This window comes from Varroa destructor, unplaced genomic scaffold, assembly GCF_002443255.2.
Source record: "Varroa destructor unplaced genomic scaffold, Vdes_3.0 BEIS01000006.1, whole genome shotgun sequence".
Taxonomy (NCBI): domain Eukaryota; kingdom Metazoa; phylum Arthropoda; class Arachnida; order Mesostigmata; family Varroidae; genus Varroa; species Varroa destructor.
In genome coordinates, this window is record NW_019211459.1 from 21,504,734 (window position 1) to 21,520,814 (window position 16,081).

The 16,081-nt window shown below is 42.4% G+C and overlaps 1 protein-coding gene across 5 annotated transcripts in view; it reads right to left on the bottom strand.

The window, feature by feature from the left end:
- Positions 1-452: 452 nt before the first annotated feature.
- Positions 453-16,081, bottom strand: part of Myo10A (unconventional myosin 10A) — a 53,857-nt gene continuing 38,228 nt past the window's right edge. For all 5 annotated transcript variants that reach the window (XM_086993395.1, XM_022813012.2, XM_022813013.2 and 2 more), the window contains 17 exons: positions 15,346-15,392; positions 14,602-14,772; positions 14,008-14,286; positions 13,455-13,779; positions 12,499-12,994; positions 12,211-12,329; positions 11,212-12,051; positions 10,823-10,956; positions 6,419-6,775; positions 6,115-6,249; positions 5,601-5,924; positions 5,118-5,376; positions 4,790-4,910; positions 4,277-4,450; positions 3,877-4,003; positions 3,586-3,732; positions 453-3,309 (listed from right to left, as the gene is read on the bottom strand). In XM_086993395.1, coding sequence (XP_086849521.1) covers positions 3,049-3,309; positions 3,586-3,732; positions 3,877-4,003; positions 4,277-4,450; positions 4,790-4,910; positions 5,118-5,376; positions 5,601-5,924; positions 6,115-6,249; positions 6,419-6,775; positions 10,823-10,956; positions 11,212-12,051; positions 12,211-12,329; positions 12,499-12,994; positions 13,455-13,779; positions 14,008-14,286; positions 14,602-14,772; positions 15,346-15,392 — 4,316 coding nt within the window. In that variant the 3' untranslated portion in view covers positions 453-3,048. The remainder of the gene's footprint in view (positions 3,310-3,585; positions 3,733-3,876; positions 4,004-4,276; positions 4,451-4,789; positions 4,911-5,117; positions 5,377-5,600; positions 5,925-6,114; positions 6,250-6,418; positions 6,776-10,822; positions 10,957-11,211; positions 12,052-12,210; positions 12,330-12,498; positions 12,995-13,454; positions 13,780-14,007; positions 14,287-14,601; positions 14,773-15,345; positions 15,393-16,081) is intronic.

Below are 16,081 nucleotides of genomic sequence, written 5' to 3' on the forward strand. Positions count from 1 at the left end.
GAAATGCTACTACTACTACTCTTCCAGGAATAAATAATGCTAGAAAATGATAAGTGCTACTTTCTTTGCAAGTTATTCCTTCCGGTGCTATGATTTATACACATTACAATCTTCCGCCAAACTGTGAGGTTGTTATCTGTGCCTTGCCATTGTACAAACGTAAAAGTTGACTAAAAATATTAGAAAACTATAGAAATCAAATCGCAGATGCATTCATTGTTCGCCCACTAGCAATAAGCCTATTGGTAGTTAAATGTATGCTAGCTTTGTGCCATTTGTATATTCGTTCACGGGGCATTAAAGTTCACGTAAAAAATACCCCTAGCATCACTGCTTGTGATACATTTGTCTAACTAGCTGTTATGTGAAAAATGTGTGCTCTCGTTCTACTGTTTAAGCTGAACGTAATGTCTAAAACTAACCCGCATACCTAAGACAAAAACACATTCGTCTTCATTGTTACCTGACCAGTACTTCATTTACTACGGATTTCCTGTTATTATCGATGCTTTTGTTGTTGGTGTTGTCATGTATATATTAATATCGTTATTTTTGTTTCCCTTTTCAGCTTGTCATTAATTATACTACTATTATTCATTAGATCACTAATGTTATCTATAATCACTCAGTTCTGCTATACATGCGGACGGTACGTCGATGGTTCCTATCGATGATTTTGTAGATAGGATCCTGTGGGCACTCGCTCAATATGCTAAGCCCACCAAGGGCAAAACCACATTCATACTGTCATTCGTACTGAAGTTTCTGATCAGTTCAACTGCTTCGTAAGGCAACAAATACACCATGGCCTGTTTCTCCTTTCTCAGTATCCCTTGATGTATTATAGTCATACACGTTTGTTAGATGTTCGACCACATGTGGGACAGAAATGGAAATACGCCCAACTCAGCATCCGGGGAGCCTAGATAGGTCGATCAGCACCGATTGCGTTTTAGCGGACCTGAACAGAAGGTACTGACGCTAGCTGAAACGGTACAGCATATTGATGGGAACAGAGTATAGCATGTCGTAAATAACTTGAAATGAAATTGGTCTCGTAGACTATGTGGATACTTTAATGGGGATTTCGATGACGCCTAACGGCTCTCGATAAGCCTCTTTGCCATCACAGCCGCAGAAAAGGTTCTATCGCGTTGCCATCGCGTATCAAATGGCATACTCCTTCTTGTTCTGAGTATGTTTTAGTAGCGAGCAATCTACCACAGATAGCCGATCTCATGTCTGCGGCGGCGTCGTCCATCAATTTAAGATGAGCGACAGCTGTTAATAACTCACAAGTCAGTCTCCAATATTAATAAACAATGAGCAAAGTTTATATCGTTAATTACACTAGCGTCAACATTTGCTTTCTAATCACTGTTCCTAGGCAGCTCAAGCACTGGCGTTTGTCAGCCATCCGCAAACTTTGCCTAACTTCCAACGTATGTGTACCTATTATTAACTACTTATTGCAGTTGTAACTTTACCGCTAGTGTGAACTGATAATAACTAATCATACGATCATATTATGCCATTTTAACACAGTTAACAGATGCTCATTCCTTATGAGTTTCCCTATATACGGCACTCTCCTATGTTCTCTTAATGTTGTTGTTGTTGTTGTTGTTGTTGTTGTTGTGATTTCTGCTTAACGGTGTTATTTGTCAACTCTTTCGAACTCGTGTCACCTGCGCGTGAACGTGCGACCCACACAGCTTCCCAACGCATTTCTTTTGAAGGAAATAGCACCTCTGCTTCACACGATGTATTTATATGCTGAATCATTACCGAATAAAAAATAATCGGGCCACGTTAGATTTCTGGTTTGATGCCGGGCGCCTCAGATCCGCGTTTGATTATCAAGCATAGTACCAAACAGTCGTGTCATCGGCGTACGTCTAACAAATACGACACACAACACACACACGGTAGCACGTTTCGAGAAAACATCGAAATGCTATAGTACAAAGTGTACTAACAAGCAAGGTAATGATTTCATTGAGAAAGAGATGTATAGCTTGAATTGGCGTTCGGAGTACACAGTTTATCTCGCTCTTTGTCTAATGTCTCTAGTAGTAATGAACCGTTCAGGGTCCAACAGGGCAGTTATACAAAAGGCTATATATATTCGTTATATAGTATATTGCATGAATTAATGAATGAATAGAGCCTCTCTTCGGTTGTTCAAGCCGATCACGATTTTCAAGGTAAACGAAATGTCGGGCGCGAATACATGTCGAACCCATATGCTGACCCACATACGCAATGACCCGGACCCTGCACAGTGGCATCATGTGAAGTGAGTGGCAACTTCAGCAATGTTGCATTCAGCTCCAAACTAATCATGCGCCAACAAGAAACGACCAGTTCGATGAAGGCTGCTATTGAATATATATTCTAATAGTAACGAGATTTTAGTAAATGATTCCAATGATATGATAATAATATTAGGCACCCGACATGGCTCAACGCTAGGTGCAACTATCTGCTTAAAAAGATCGCACTTAACCATCGACGATATCCTATTTAGGTTTTCATGCGAACGGGCAGGCGGAGTTCCGTTTCGAAATTGTGCATCCGTTCAAAATTCACTCCATCTTCTTGCACAGTATAAATTGTCGGCTAGTGAGCACCGACAGTCGTCATGTCCGTTCGTTCAGTTGAAACAAGTTCTCAGTAAGATTCACTCAAAATATCTCCGGTCTTTCGTTATCTACGCTGCAAAGCTAAAATTATTCGAAACTTGATTATATGCCAGTACTCAAACGGTCAGCATGGCTGTGGCGTTTAAGATTTCGTAACCTTTCAAGGTCCTTTTGGGCATTTGCTGGGACGGTCCGTTTGGCATTTGGCGATCGGGTGCCATTTGTTGGTGCGAAGTTCCAAGTTAATGGTGAGTCGCCATAAAACCTATTGCATTATTATTGCATTAGTATTACATCTTGCAACGTTAAGACTATGCGAAACTATAGCCTCGTTCGTCTTCCCGCTTCAAAGATTGGGAAAGTATGCAGTTTCCTTGTAAAGATTATGACAGTATTAGTAGTATTAACGCCTCGTCAGTGTCATATTTTGTGTTCCCATAGCGTTTAGCTGTCCGCCGGGTCCTCCTCGGCCTTGTAAGCCCTGCTCAATGTTGATATACTGCCGCACAAGGCGTGAGATTTCGTGAGCTTGCTCAGTTTGAATCCGCGTGATTTTCTGCTGCATTAGATTGCCGCACTTCATATCCAAAAACAGGGTTCCATCCTCCGCTTGAACTTTTCGGGTCGAGATCACCTCCGAAAATGGCTGCATCCAAACAGTATTCTGCATCGCATGCCGAAAACAGAGAAAAAGTAAGTGTTAGTTAAGTTTTTAAGTTAGAAAAAAAAAAAGGACATAGCAACAGAACTATGAATGCATCCCAAACGGATCCAGAAATGAACGTCAACGAGACTCACACGTTGTCGTACTAGCAATGGGCAAAAATAATAGAAATAATAGACCGTGTTCGTGTGAGGCTTTTGTGCCTACTTTCCATGTTTTTGTTAGTTAGACCATTCGTCAAAGCAGGTACAAAGTTCCAGGCGCAAAGGTGCTTACATGCGTCTGCACATCGAGAAAATGGATACCCTCACGGTTGAGGGCTAGTACTTGCTCGTTAGCTGTACTCTCACTGCGCATCCACTTCACATTGAAGAAGCATGAACCGAACAATGGCCATTGTTGTAGTATAGCGAGGCATTCGGCCTAGAGATAATCATAACGCAGAGATAGCACAAATAAACACTGCTTAAACCTATGGCAATCAACTCATTGTGATGAAGATGTCGTATAGTACACATCTGTTCATTTAAAGCTCTATAGAATCGCCTCTCATTACGTAGAGCCTACCTTAGCTTCAGTTGTTGTGGCCGTGAGGGCCTGGGGCCAATGCTGCTGAACGGACTCAACCCATTGTGGTGGCTTGATGTCCTTCATTGGCAGTACAGGCTTCGGCAGGAGATACTTAACTTCATCTCTGAGAAACAACAAAGAACAACACCGCGATGTAGAAACAAGTCTAATCTCTAATAACGATCCATTCTCTGGCCAGCAAGCCTTTACTTCAGCTCGATTTAGACAGGCTTTGCTAGAATTAGTCAACCTGTACAGTGGGCTGCTGGGTCAATAAGTTGTTTGATCCCAGATCACTAGGGAGAAATGGCGAATAGCAGTTTTCCGTTTAATAGAAACACTTTTAGCCAATGCTCGGTCTAATTTGAGTAATTTCCAAAAGGAATGAATCACGTACTTTGTCGGCGTATGTTGCATGTTGGCCGCACGATGTAACAGCGCGGCAATTCGGGCGATGTCTTGAACGGCGCCTTCAGGTAACTCATCACCCTCAGTAACGAGTAGAAGACCTTCTAGGTAATCTGGTGCGACCTGGTTGAAGATTACCTCGATGTAAAGTTGATTGTCGAGTCTAAAAAAAAGAAATTGTTCAGTAATATAGCGTGAGCGTCATGGATACGAGGCTGAATTTGAATGTATGAAACGGGCAAGTCTCAAAGATAAATGTTGTTTCTCTACGGAGATCAACTCACATCCGGGTAGCGGATAAACTGTGTATTTATACATGGTTTTTATGCATGGTCTATTTGTACAAAATCGTGAATGCGAACGATAAATTTTCCAGTTACATTTTGAAGCCCGAATTCGGGTTTATAAAACAGAGATTTTCGTTCTTTTCAACCTACATATAGACAATCGATAGAATAACTATTTCTATCAGTGGTACCCTTTGTCGGTGACGTGAACCTACCTCAGATTATAATACCAGACGGAACGGCAGAAGATTAAGTAGAAGACGTGATCATTCTTTAGCAGTTCCGTGGTAACGTCCAGAATGTACTCATCACGACTCAGTGGCATCGTGAATGGATCTGATATCAACAGGATGTCATTTCAACACCGTTATTATTAGAATGATAAAGGGCGCATCATTGCTTGCTACTAGAATTGGGGTTCTAACGTATACGTGCAACATTTGTCCGGACGTACTAGATGTGCAGCTATCGAGCAATGATTTATGCTGCGAGATCTGAACCTGTCCATATTCCCGGTACGGCGATTAAATACGTTGCACTTACCGCCTTCTACAATACAGTACAACGAGAATTCTTCCATCTCAAGGGGATCTGTAACACCGAGCACGGAACAGATGTCTTCAATAATATCGTCAACAACTGTTGTCGATCTCGTGTTAATAACCCTTTCTGTGCCACCTGGCAGGCGGTACATCTGACGCTTCGAGTTTCGCCCAGCCGAAATCGCAGCGATTTCTTCAATTGAAGGGACATTCTTGCGGCCTCCGTAGCGGAACGTCTTGCGCAGATTATGCAGGCACACCTACACAGGCGTTACACACAGTAGACCAGTTTATTCGTTACGGTACTGAATAATAACAACAACAATAGCAGCACCCTTCTTCCGCCCATGTCGCTTCCTAACCTGTATCTAGCCAGAGTTATAACTATAACATTTTACTAGCTGATTTACTTTGTGAACCCTTCTAATCTAACGTCTAGAGTTTAAACTGAACAGTTAACCGAAGTTTCTCATATTCATCGTACCATCGCTGTTCCATGGAACGCTCGTCGATTATCAAACGCGGCGGTCTCGAGGAAATGGAAAAGATACGGTCGAAGGTTATCACTGCAATCGAAATACGCGGTCACTATGGATAGCAGTCGCCAGCCCTTCTGGCATGAATCAAGCTTCGAGCTTTTGTTCGAGGTGCATTGTTTGATGAGCTGGCAGTAAACTTCGTCATGGAGCATGGGGTACTTGTGCAACGTGCTAAGTATCGAATACACGCAGTCTACCTCGAGAAGGCCTTTCGCCATCGGGTAATCGCCCATGTAACGCATAATTTGTATGAAACAGTCTACGGCCACCTGCATGGAGTTTAACTTCAGATGTAAGTCTATACATATATAACGTCTATAAATAAAATTTTATAATAAGATATATTCCGGTATAATAGGGTAGACGTTAGTTTTCCTTTCATCTACGTAGAAAAAAAATCTATGGTTCGAACGGCTATTCTATTAATATATCGCATAATTGAATACTAATGTTTGTTACCTTGTTCAATTCGGTTGACTCTAAGGGCAAAAGGGATTTGTGGAGTGGCGATTTGCTGAACTTGACAAGTTCCGTAAGCTCGCTCCATGTCCAATCCGAGTCCTCCTCTGCTTTCTTTTTGCTCTTTTTCTTGCCCTAAAGATATAACAGGATGACGAAGCATTCTAATTATGGACAGAACTTCACAGGAAGTTTAGTTCAATAGATATAAAAACTTCAGCTCACAGATTACACACGTTTTCTTAGGGAAAGTAGCTCCAGCAGCTTCAGTCCAAATATATCTGCAATTACGAATAGATCTTACCTGTTTATTTTGTTGTTTGAGCAACTCCAGCATCTTGATACTGCCTCGAATCGAATGATTTTCACGGTCTCTCAGGACGTCGTATTTCTCCAAACTCTCACGGAAGTTGAACACAGCGAACTGCAGCATTGAGAATTTTCCATTTGGTTCCAACGGCCCAGCAATAGGGGAACCTAGTCCACCCGGCCCGCCTGCATTAAGGTCACCTACCACGTCGAATTCGTTATCAGACCCGATGTGTTCATGAAGCGGGTCAATGCCGTTTGGCTCGGTTAGTGGAGATCTCTTGGGTAAGTTCTGGTGCTCGCTACGCTCGATTCGTCTCACTTCCCTCGATGTTGGGGTTCGGGTTTCATCCTGAAAGAAGAACGAGATTAATACGCAGTATGATAATTGAGAACCTAGGTTATGAGGGATCTGCTCCAGGTCATACAGTTGGAGCAAGAGAACGTGCGTAAATATTAACGGATTGAGAAAAATATACACTATTCGCAATGCTACTAAAAAAATCCCTATTTAGAAATCAAATGGGTGTCAGGGGTTGAACTCCACTTATCGATTCCAGTCCGCTTGTGTAATAGGTGCTCTCGTACCGAAGACAACTTCAAAAGATCTTCATTCGAATCCTTTTGTAACTTCGATGAACGATTATCTCTGTGACTTTTCTTCTGATCGAATTCGATTTGCGCAATCAATTTTAAAGAGCGCGGCAGCCGCAGTCGACACCAGAATAGGCACATGGCGGAACACTGTGACACTGACTAGTCTTGCGTCGCGCAGCTATCGATTGTTTCAAAAGAAATTTTCATCTGTTTTCACAGCACTGAATCCTTTGGTTCAAACTTTGCCTATAACGAACTACTCAGCTAGACGAAGTAGGCAAGCGTCGCCCTGTAATGTTTGAGGTGTAGGTGACGGGCAAACAGATTGCCCCGCATATTATGCATATGTAAAACTTGCAGCACAGCGCTCGCATAGAGGCTTATGTGAAACTTTAAAATACTACTTATTCCGGTCATATTCATTGATAAACCAGCAGTAACAATAAGTTTCAAGTTGGAATGACAATAAGAGACGCATAACAGTGATGCTTGCTAACACGCTTTCGACGGACACTATTTAAAAGCTCGTAGTGTTTGTTACTTTCGATTGACTAGTGTCAAACGTGGATTGAGCAACCTACGTTTGGGCTGTAAAATGAGATTTAGCCCGCTGTTAGTCCGTCCGAGAAGAGCTTACCGTAAAACGTATCCTATTTGAAAAGATAGCAACACTGGATCACCTCTGAATAGGAGAGTCCTCATTTTTTGGCCAGCACACATCGATTGTTGAATTGAGATTAGCAAATGACTCTAGAAGATTTGCGACGGTTTTGAAGCTCGATCAGTTTATGGTATAACTGTGAACGTGAGTAGATTAGTAGTTACAGCTTGATAGCAATAAGATAGTACTAGCGGTTGGCGACCACGTAGATGGCTTACTACTGGTTCTAGCGGCTCATTCTGCGTGTTCTAAAAGATATCCAGATTCATAGGTGGCAATCAATTACGTTAAAACAACAGCTACGGTCTTCACTGAACTGTGTCTGATACAAATAAACGTGAGCTATATATTAGTTATACTTGTCGTCGACCGGTTCGAATTTACGATTTTATTCTGATTCAACGCAGTCATAAGTAGGTTGGAGAAACCCCAGACTAGTCCAGATCTATAAATCCTTAATACTATACTTGCAACAAGTGACACCGAAGACTTGTTTTGCGAACAAGGTGAAGATGTTAAAGGTCCCAAGAAACCTGGCGCATGTTGAAGTTCGTTCGAGTACTATAATTAGTGTTTACGTGACGCATATGATGGGACATTGTGTTCTCGTTCTGAGTGACGTAAAAAATATGATTGAGGAAATTAGCTACCTTACATTTACATGTCAGAGGAACATGTCTACTGGAAGACAGCCCCGTGGCAATTCTTCAGGAGCATTTGCATTATTAAGAACACGAATAATAACCGTTTTAGATACGGTTACGTTAAGTGGAAGAGATTAATAAGTAGCACTAGCATTATTCAAACAGACTCGAGTATACAGGTACCCATTTCAATAAGGCGGATCTTATCAAGTTAACGCAGTCAGCCTCCTCCAACATGCTGATTAGCAGAGCTGTCTGGCCGGGGCGTCTGCTGCATTCTGCCGCGGAAATAATAACGGTAATTGCCAAAATCCAAATAGCATGCTTCGGACAACCTCTAGCGTAGAAATTTTACTCAAATCTCCTGTACACGCCACCGAAGTCTCCATTTGAATATTAACGACCTCGGTCATAGTTTTGGCTGTGTTGCAGGGACAAAGCAAGCGTGATTTGAACCACTTCAACATTATCCTGTTTCATAAACAAACTAACAAATGGCAGGAACTATTGGCGCGCATATACACATCGACAGTCCTGTCATAATTAGAGTGCCACAACATAAAAAAAGGTCAGTATTGTCGACGTCCCGAGGCAGTCCGGTGCTTTGTGGTTGCGTCCATTGACAGGACTACAAGTAGTTATGAAATTTCTAAAGCGTTTTACAAAAAGCATATTTCATGTGCACAACCTACCCATCTTAGGGCGGTTGGGAACACATTCGCTCAGATAATGAAATTAGGTCCAGTAACTTTTTGAGCGAAACTCGCAAACACAGTTAGGCTTGAGTTGTAGCTAGCCAGCACCGCGTTGATGGCGACGGTAGTGTTTAACCGCTTATCGAGTTGTTCTCAGGAAAAAAAAACTTATTTGGAGGACCCTTTGCCACCAGCTGTATAGCAATGTAATATCCTAGGACAAAAGTGAACAGTGGCCTTTGTTCATATCTTGATTTCTCTTATTAAAAAGTCTCGTCTGGTCACTTTCCAAGCCCCTCTCTATATATAAAGCGAAACATAACACAGCCCAAACCAAAAAGCTGAGGGTAAACAGAGAAATGTCATGGGGTATTTTTACCCTTGTCGCTGCAGCCAGGGGCTTGTTCGGTTTTGGTTTTTTTTTTTTCGGTTTTTTAAAAGAAAACCATCTCAGTCGACGGTTAAGGGTCTGTTTGCGAATACGCTGTAGTTTGTGCTAGGAATAGATTGAGTGGGGTGACTCTCCCATGCTCTGTATGTTGGACCCACAACTCCTCAGAACCTTCAACCGGTGGCAAATAGCCGTCAGCGACACGCCGCATACAAGCCTTTGGTTAAGTAAAGATCCTCTATGTGTTCGAGGTGTAGTCGCGTAACCGCGTTCTTATCTTCGAGTGTTTCAGTGTCTTGGTTACCGGCTATTTGCTGGAAACGGTTTGGTGGCTGCGGTGGTAATGACTCTCCTTTTGGCTATGGAGGGTGAGACCCTAGAACGATCGGCTGGCAGTTACGCGTTACCTTCATCGAGCCTGACTCCTGTCTGACCATCCGTGAGCCAGGCTAAAACTGATTAAGAAGTGTGCAACTCGTCTTCCACACCCCCGCTGCTCCGCTAGTCATGGCGTTTGCAGTTTCGCCCTATCTTAGAGCCGTTACTCCTTCACTTCGTTCGCTAGTGGTCCCTTTCACCATGCTACAGGCAGTTGGAATTTGGTAAGATAACGTTCTATCGCAGAAGTACCACGGATAAGGGCTATGGGAAACATGGACTTTTCAAAGTCCAAACCGAAGGGGATCAATTTTATATCGACAGCCGCGTATAAGCCCAAGGGACAAGATGGATGTTCGCTTTGGGTTTCTTTCGGTTTCGTTACAGAAGCTGCTTTAGGCTTAGCTTATGCTATGTAGCTTCCCCGAAGGGAAGCAACGCATCGTTTTTGGTTTATGAACTTGCGTCGTCTATAGGTCGCCTGAGTCTGTGTGGATAGTACGAATAAGCTGAGAAAGTTGAGGGTTCTCATAGTCCTGTTGCCTTTGATAGTCTGATGTTGTGTCGCCAATATTCCCATGCGATGCTGAGGAGGGAATATTGCAGCAGAACTCCAAAATGGCTGCCGTGTAGAGAAATGTAGCGTGTGCTGTTTTCGACAACGAAGCAGTCGATGGAGGATACACAATTATTATTAGGTAGAAGTTGTTTAAAAACAAATTATAAATATATCCAACGTAGGACACGGGTACGACCTAAGTGAGAATCATTTGTCGTCCAATTCGTCTGCGTCTCTTTTGCTTCTTCTATCTCGATCAATTATCACTCTCGTAAGATCGCTCACGTGTTACCGCCAAATGTGTTCGTACAACTAAACTATTACATATATATATATATATATAGTAGTCAATGGATATGTAGCATTAGAATCATTCTTAGAAAAGCAAATTTACTTATTTCGTCAATAATAAAAAGGCAATAATACTTTTTAGGGTTTTTGATAAGTAGCGTATGAATAGCATTATAAACCCACCTTATTATGCTCGGCATGTGACCAGGAATGGTGCATTGCTGCCATATCATGACCGTTGCGGGTTTGAAGTGGCCCCACGTATTCAATCGGAAACAGACCAGTATCGCCAGTATCCAATGCGCCGAATAGCCAGCCTGAAGTTATTAACAGTTTAATTTAGAACATATTAATAAATATCAATAAATAAAAAACTGAAATCGCTCGAAGAAGTCTGGCTAGAAACCGATGATAGAAACAGGATTGTAGAAACTGGTTATTATCTCAACCGATGAAAAGTAGCACCATACTCTGCTGAGCTCGTTAGTAATGAACCGCTGAAACCTGTTGGCATATACAACATATATATATATATATATCGCCTCTCGACTGTAGCTGTTTTCATCACTCACCTTTGGGAACATTGACATGGCTCGCAGGCTTATGCAGTAAGCGGATGATATCTCCTCGACGAAAACTGAGCAGACTGTTTTCTGAGGTCACATAATCTGCCAGCGCCCGTACGAATTCACTGCCCCCACCCTCACGAAGCGCTTCACGAACAAATCTCTCGACAATCGAATGAATGTGTGGCGCTTTCGGCGAGTACAACGTCATCAGCCCCCCATCGCGTAGCAGTAATTGCACGGTTGAAACCCGGGCCAAACTCACGTCTACGACATTATCGAATGCAATGGTGTCAAGGACCCGGAGATACTCACGTCCGTTAGACGCATCTCGGTCACGTCGTAGTAGTCGCAGGCCGGAATGGGACACTCCAAGCAGTTCGGGTAAATGGTTTCCTGACCGGTTTTGTCGCTGTCCTGCAGCACCTGTTGATACGGGAAAGATCCGGGCAAAGTAGTTCGGGAATTTACGGCACTGTTCGATGATGGCCTTTTTTACGTGAGGCTTGTGTGCTGCCGCAGCATTTACGTTACTTTCCGTTACGCCGAACTCCGACAAAAGGGAGCGAAGCTGGCAGATTTCCGACAGCGTCAAACGAATCGTGGTGCCCGCTATCACCTCGCGAACGACTTGTGCGAATATCAGATGTGTGGCTTTGGGATCGTTCAATGTCTCGGCTGGCGAAAAAACCTCTTTGCGGATACGAAGTTCCCAACGTGTATTCGTATACATCAGGAACGAAGTCTGTGGTAGAGGAAAGAGCTTGGTTTGTGTCTGCGGCTGTTGGACTGGAGGACGGTTACTTCGCTCGATCAGAGGTGTCGAGGTTTCCTTGACGTCTTCATCTAAAAGTGTACCAATATAAGTAGAATTATTATCACTAGACATCACTAAGACATTGAAAGTTGAATATTGTATGGGTTTAGCTGTGTAAAACTCACATTGCACATCGCTTACATGACTCTTTTAAGAAGTGCATACATATTGGGAAACTCAAGCCTTACATTCGGACGTCTGCTTTTTCTCGCCCCCTGGCGGCGGTGGAGGAGGGCCAAGTTGGTTCCTTTGATTTTTCTTATTTTGCGCTAATACCGGTGAATCTGGATCGCTGTTATCGTCGTATCTAAGAAAAAAAAACAAACAGGAGTTTACCAGCGTTACTTAGAGTGACTGCTACGATTATCTTGTACTATTTTAAGGTCCATGCATTTACGAGGCTCATCAAAATGAGACTTTGACATAAAGTCCGCTCTGGGGGGTAATAGAAAAGGAGGAACGGATATTTAGCTTACCCATATGACTTGCCAGAGCTATTGGTCGATGCCTGTTCTCCATTTCCAATAGGATGTATCCCGCGTTCATTGATCTGCTGCGACACTCGTTCCATTTTTTTAATTTTATTTTTCACAAGATTATCAACATGGAAACTTTCCGCATCTGATTCGGTACCAGCTCCCGCTGCCGATGTTCTCGGCTGGGCTCGGCCATCGGTCCATTTATGACCTTGATTATCAGACCAACCTTGTAACTGACGTTCAAGAGCGTTTTTCCGCTCATCGTTGAGCTGTTTGAAAGCGGATACGGCTGAACCAGGACTGCCCTTTGCCGACGAGCTTTTCGAGCGGACTGAATGATCAATAGTCAGTTGTTCGAGTTTCGATTTCATCTCATTACTAATACGAATTTTCCCGATCGATCCGGGATCTGGACGGGACCGGCCTTCGAAAGCCTTGATAATATCATCCTTATTGCTAGTACCACTACTCTTCAAAGCGCTGTCACCCGATCCTGTAACATTTATGAATACCGTTTATAAGGCGGCAATTCAGCTTAATGTTTTAGCACCTTTATAATGATGCACATTGCATTAAACAACACTGAAGGCTGGATGTAACACGGTCTGGTTCGGTAATACGCATCTTTTTTAAGTGTATCGCATGGTTACTATAACTCCCAAGCAGTGTGTTACGTTGGTTCATATTTTAGCGTAAGTTAAAATAACGACCAGGAAAAAAAATAAACAATTAAGGAAAAGTAGAAAATGATCAAGACCAACAGCTGCTTGTATGGCTCTCATTCCACAGGTTCGTCGAAGATCTCTCAGATAAGTCCAGCAGCGAGCAAGTTTTTGATCCTATAACTAAAAGAGGTGATTCCGAAAAAATTAAACTTAAAGTGCTAAAAAAATAACTTACTTAAAAATACATAAAACCCCCATCGAAACAGAATATCTAAAGTGTCGCCGAACCTGTTGCAGCATTCATCTGGCTATACGGGTTGCCATGCATGTATTTCTCATCGTCGGACGAGCTGACCTCGATATCGTCATCATCAGGTCCCGCTAAACCAGCGTCCCTCTTGGCTTGCTTTTTAGCCTCACGCTTGAGGCGTTTGAACTCGCTAAATGAAGTAGGTTGACCCGGTGCCGGAATGCAATTGCCCTTATCGTCTCGAGGCGGTGGCCACCGCCACTTTCCGATACGAATCGTCTTGGCCCGGCCATACAGATCAGCAGCCCTCTTCTTCGCGGACGTCGGTGAAAGTGGCGGATCTGGAGGTCCGCTATTACCAGCCTACGGCAACCGCAAGTCGAACGATTACAATAGAAAATTATACTAATAACGCTAACTAATAGGACAATAACCAGTTAGAGCGACTCATTCATTCAGCTCAACAGTTTGAACTGTCATACGTGGAAAATAAAGTCTGTGAACTGTGCCCGTAAAACGCTTTCGTTACGTTTTTGTTAACTCGACCCTTAACAGCAATGGAATTAAGTAAATCTAAATTTATCTTCATACCTTCATTTTAAGCTCGGAGAGGACGTTCTGAAAATTGCTTTTGTTGCTGCTGCTAGTACTGCTTGAATCACTAGCAGCGCCGCCCTTGTCAGAAAATTTTCGCAATTTCCCTATGGGGGCTTGTGTCGGCATTGCAGGCACCGAATGCGTCGAGAGGTCTTGACCAACTCCAGGTGATTGGCTCAGCAGCAGGGGACTCATCAGATTTAAACCTGACGGAAAAAGGCCCTTCTGCAGATTGGCTGGTGCAGATGTCGTCGACTGAATACTTTGAAGTCCCTAAAGGAAGATAAAAAAGAATATGGTAAATGCCATAGCGTCTAATGTCCTAGCTAATATTTCTGTTCGTTGACATAATCGTTGTATCAGTTATGTCAACGAACGTATGTATGGTAGTATTAATCAAAAAACACTGCCGAAGTTTACTTTAAAACGATGACACGTATTACAAACTTAAACAATCTGAAAAATACAAATATATTGTTAGATGTTAGGCGTGATGAGAAATTTTCCAAGAAAACGTATACTGCTAAATCAAATACATATAATTAGATAGAGATTTAATAAGGACTGTTTCAGGTAGTAACATTGTACCTCTTCCGCTGACTGGCCAGGAGAGGAAGCTCCTCCAATGACCGAACTCTGTAGCAGTTGTTGGAGTGCTGCACTTTGCTGCATTAACTGTTGTTGAATTTGAAGATTTTGCTGGACGGCGCTGGCCAAGAAGGCCCGTTGTTGCATCTGCATCATATGCTGCTGCAGCACCTAAAGCATTTCATCATAGATTCGTTAGAAATACACTTAATTTGTTCAATTGAGTGCATTTCAAATGAACTTGATTAGCACCAAACAAGGACTGGGATACTTCAAACGGGTTTGAGAACGACAGGCATACAACGCTGTACATTTTTATGTTGTATTACATGTCAGTAGCCAAAACAAATGCACACGTGAGAACGGTCAACACCTTTGACGTGTTGCGGAGTTATAGGCCCAGTCAAGAATGCTATCTCCACGATACCTACGAATAACTTTGAAAGGATCTTTCAGAATTTAAAATAGCAATGATAAGATGCTACGAAGCAGGGCCAATGGTATTATAACAGTAGAGCTATAGAAATACACAAAACAAAAAAGTACGGGCGTAAGTAATTTTCTGTACAATAACATGTGAAAGATCATAGTATATATATTTAACCATAGATGTTGAAAATCGCTGACTTGGAGACAGATTCAACTGGATCCAAGCCTACCAAGCTAACCTTTGTTAACACACCTAGGCCTATATAGACATCGGAATTCATTAGGCTTCGATGGCCTTCATTATTATTTTTTTACCTGTTGCTGTATCAACTGGCTGGCGTCAACTATTGGCACGGTCATTCCTATGCACGTTGAACAGTAGCAAGAAGAAGAAAATTCATAATTTTAGTTAGTCGCTCAAATTATACAATGCAGAGACGTTAATAAGGACAAATTTCTTTGTGGTTATATATGTAGAAATATTGTATGCTTCCGTATAGTATTTAGGGCTAGGACAAAGGCATTCACGCATAGAAAATAGCACACTTTTTCTTCAACTATCACAAATGCATAAATCTAGCTTTTAAAATAGATTTGGCCATATGAGTATGAACAATTAAAATAAAAATACAAAAAGTTTCTTATGTATTCATTTTGTGCAAGACTATAACTTGTATTTGGTATCAATTTCTCACTTAATGGAACGATACTTCTTTTTAGATAGACTGGTTGGAACTTCTACTAGGACGGTGAGCGTGACGATCAGGACGGACGCCACTACCTATTCTAACTTCGTGTATTCATTAATCGCCCGAATGGAAACGAATACAAATAATCCTAAATTGACTGTGAGACTCGTGGTGATTCAATAGCTGGTGTACGTGCAACAGCGTGATGGTGCAGTGCAATAGCTTGAAGAGTTTAAGTTAGCTCTTCCCACTAGCGGGAAGTTGGTCTAACTTAAAAAGAGAACACAAGGGAGACTGAAAGCAGGACATCTTTCGATTGTCTCCAGTAGAAACATGACGTTTGGCAATGGAAGCTATGTAGC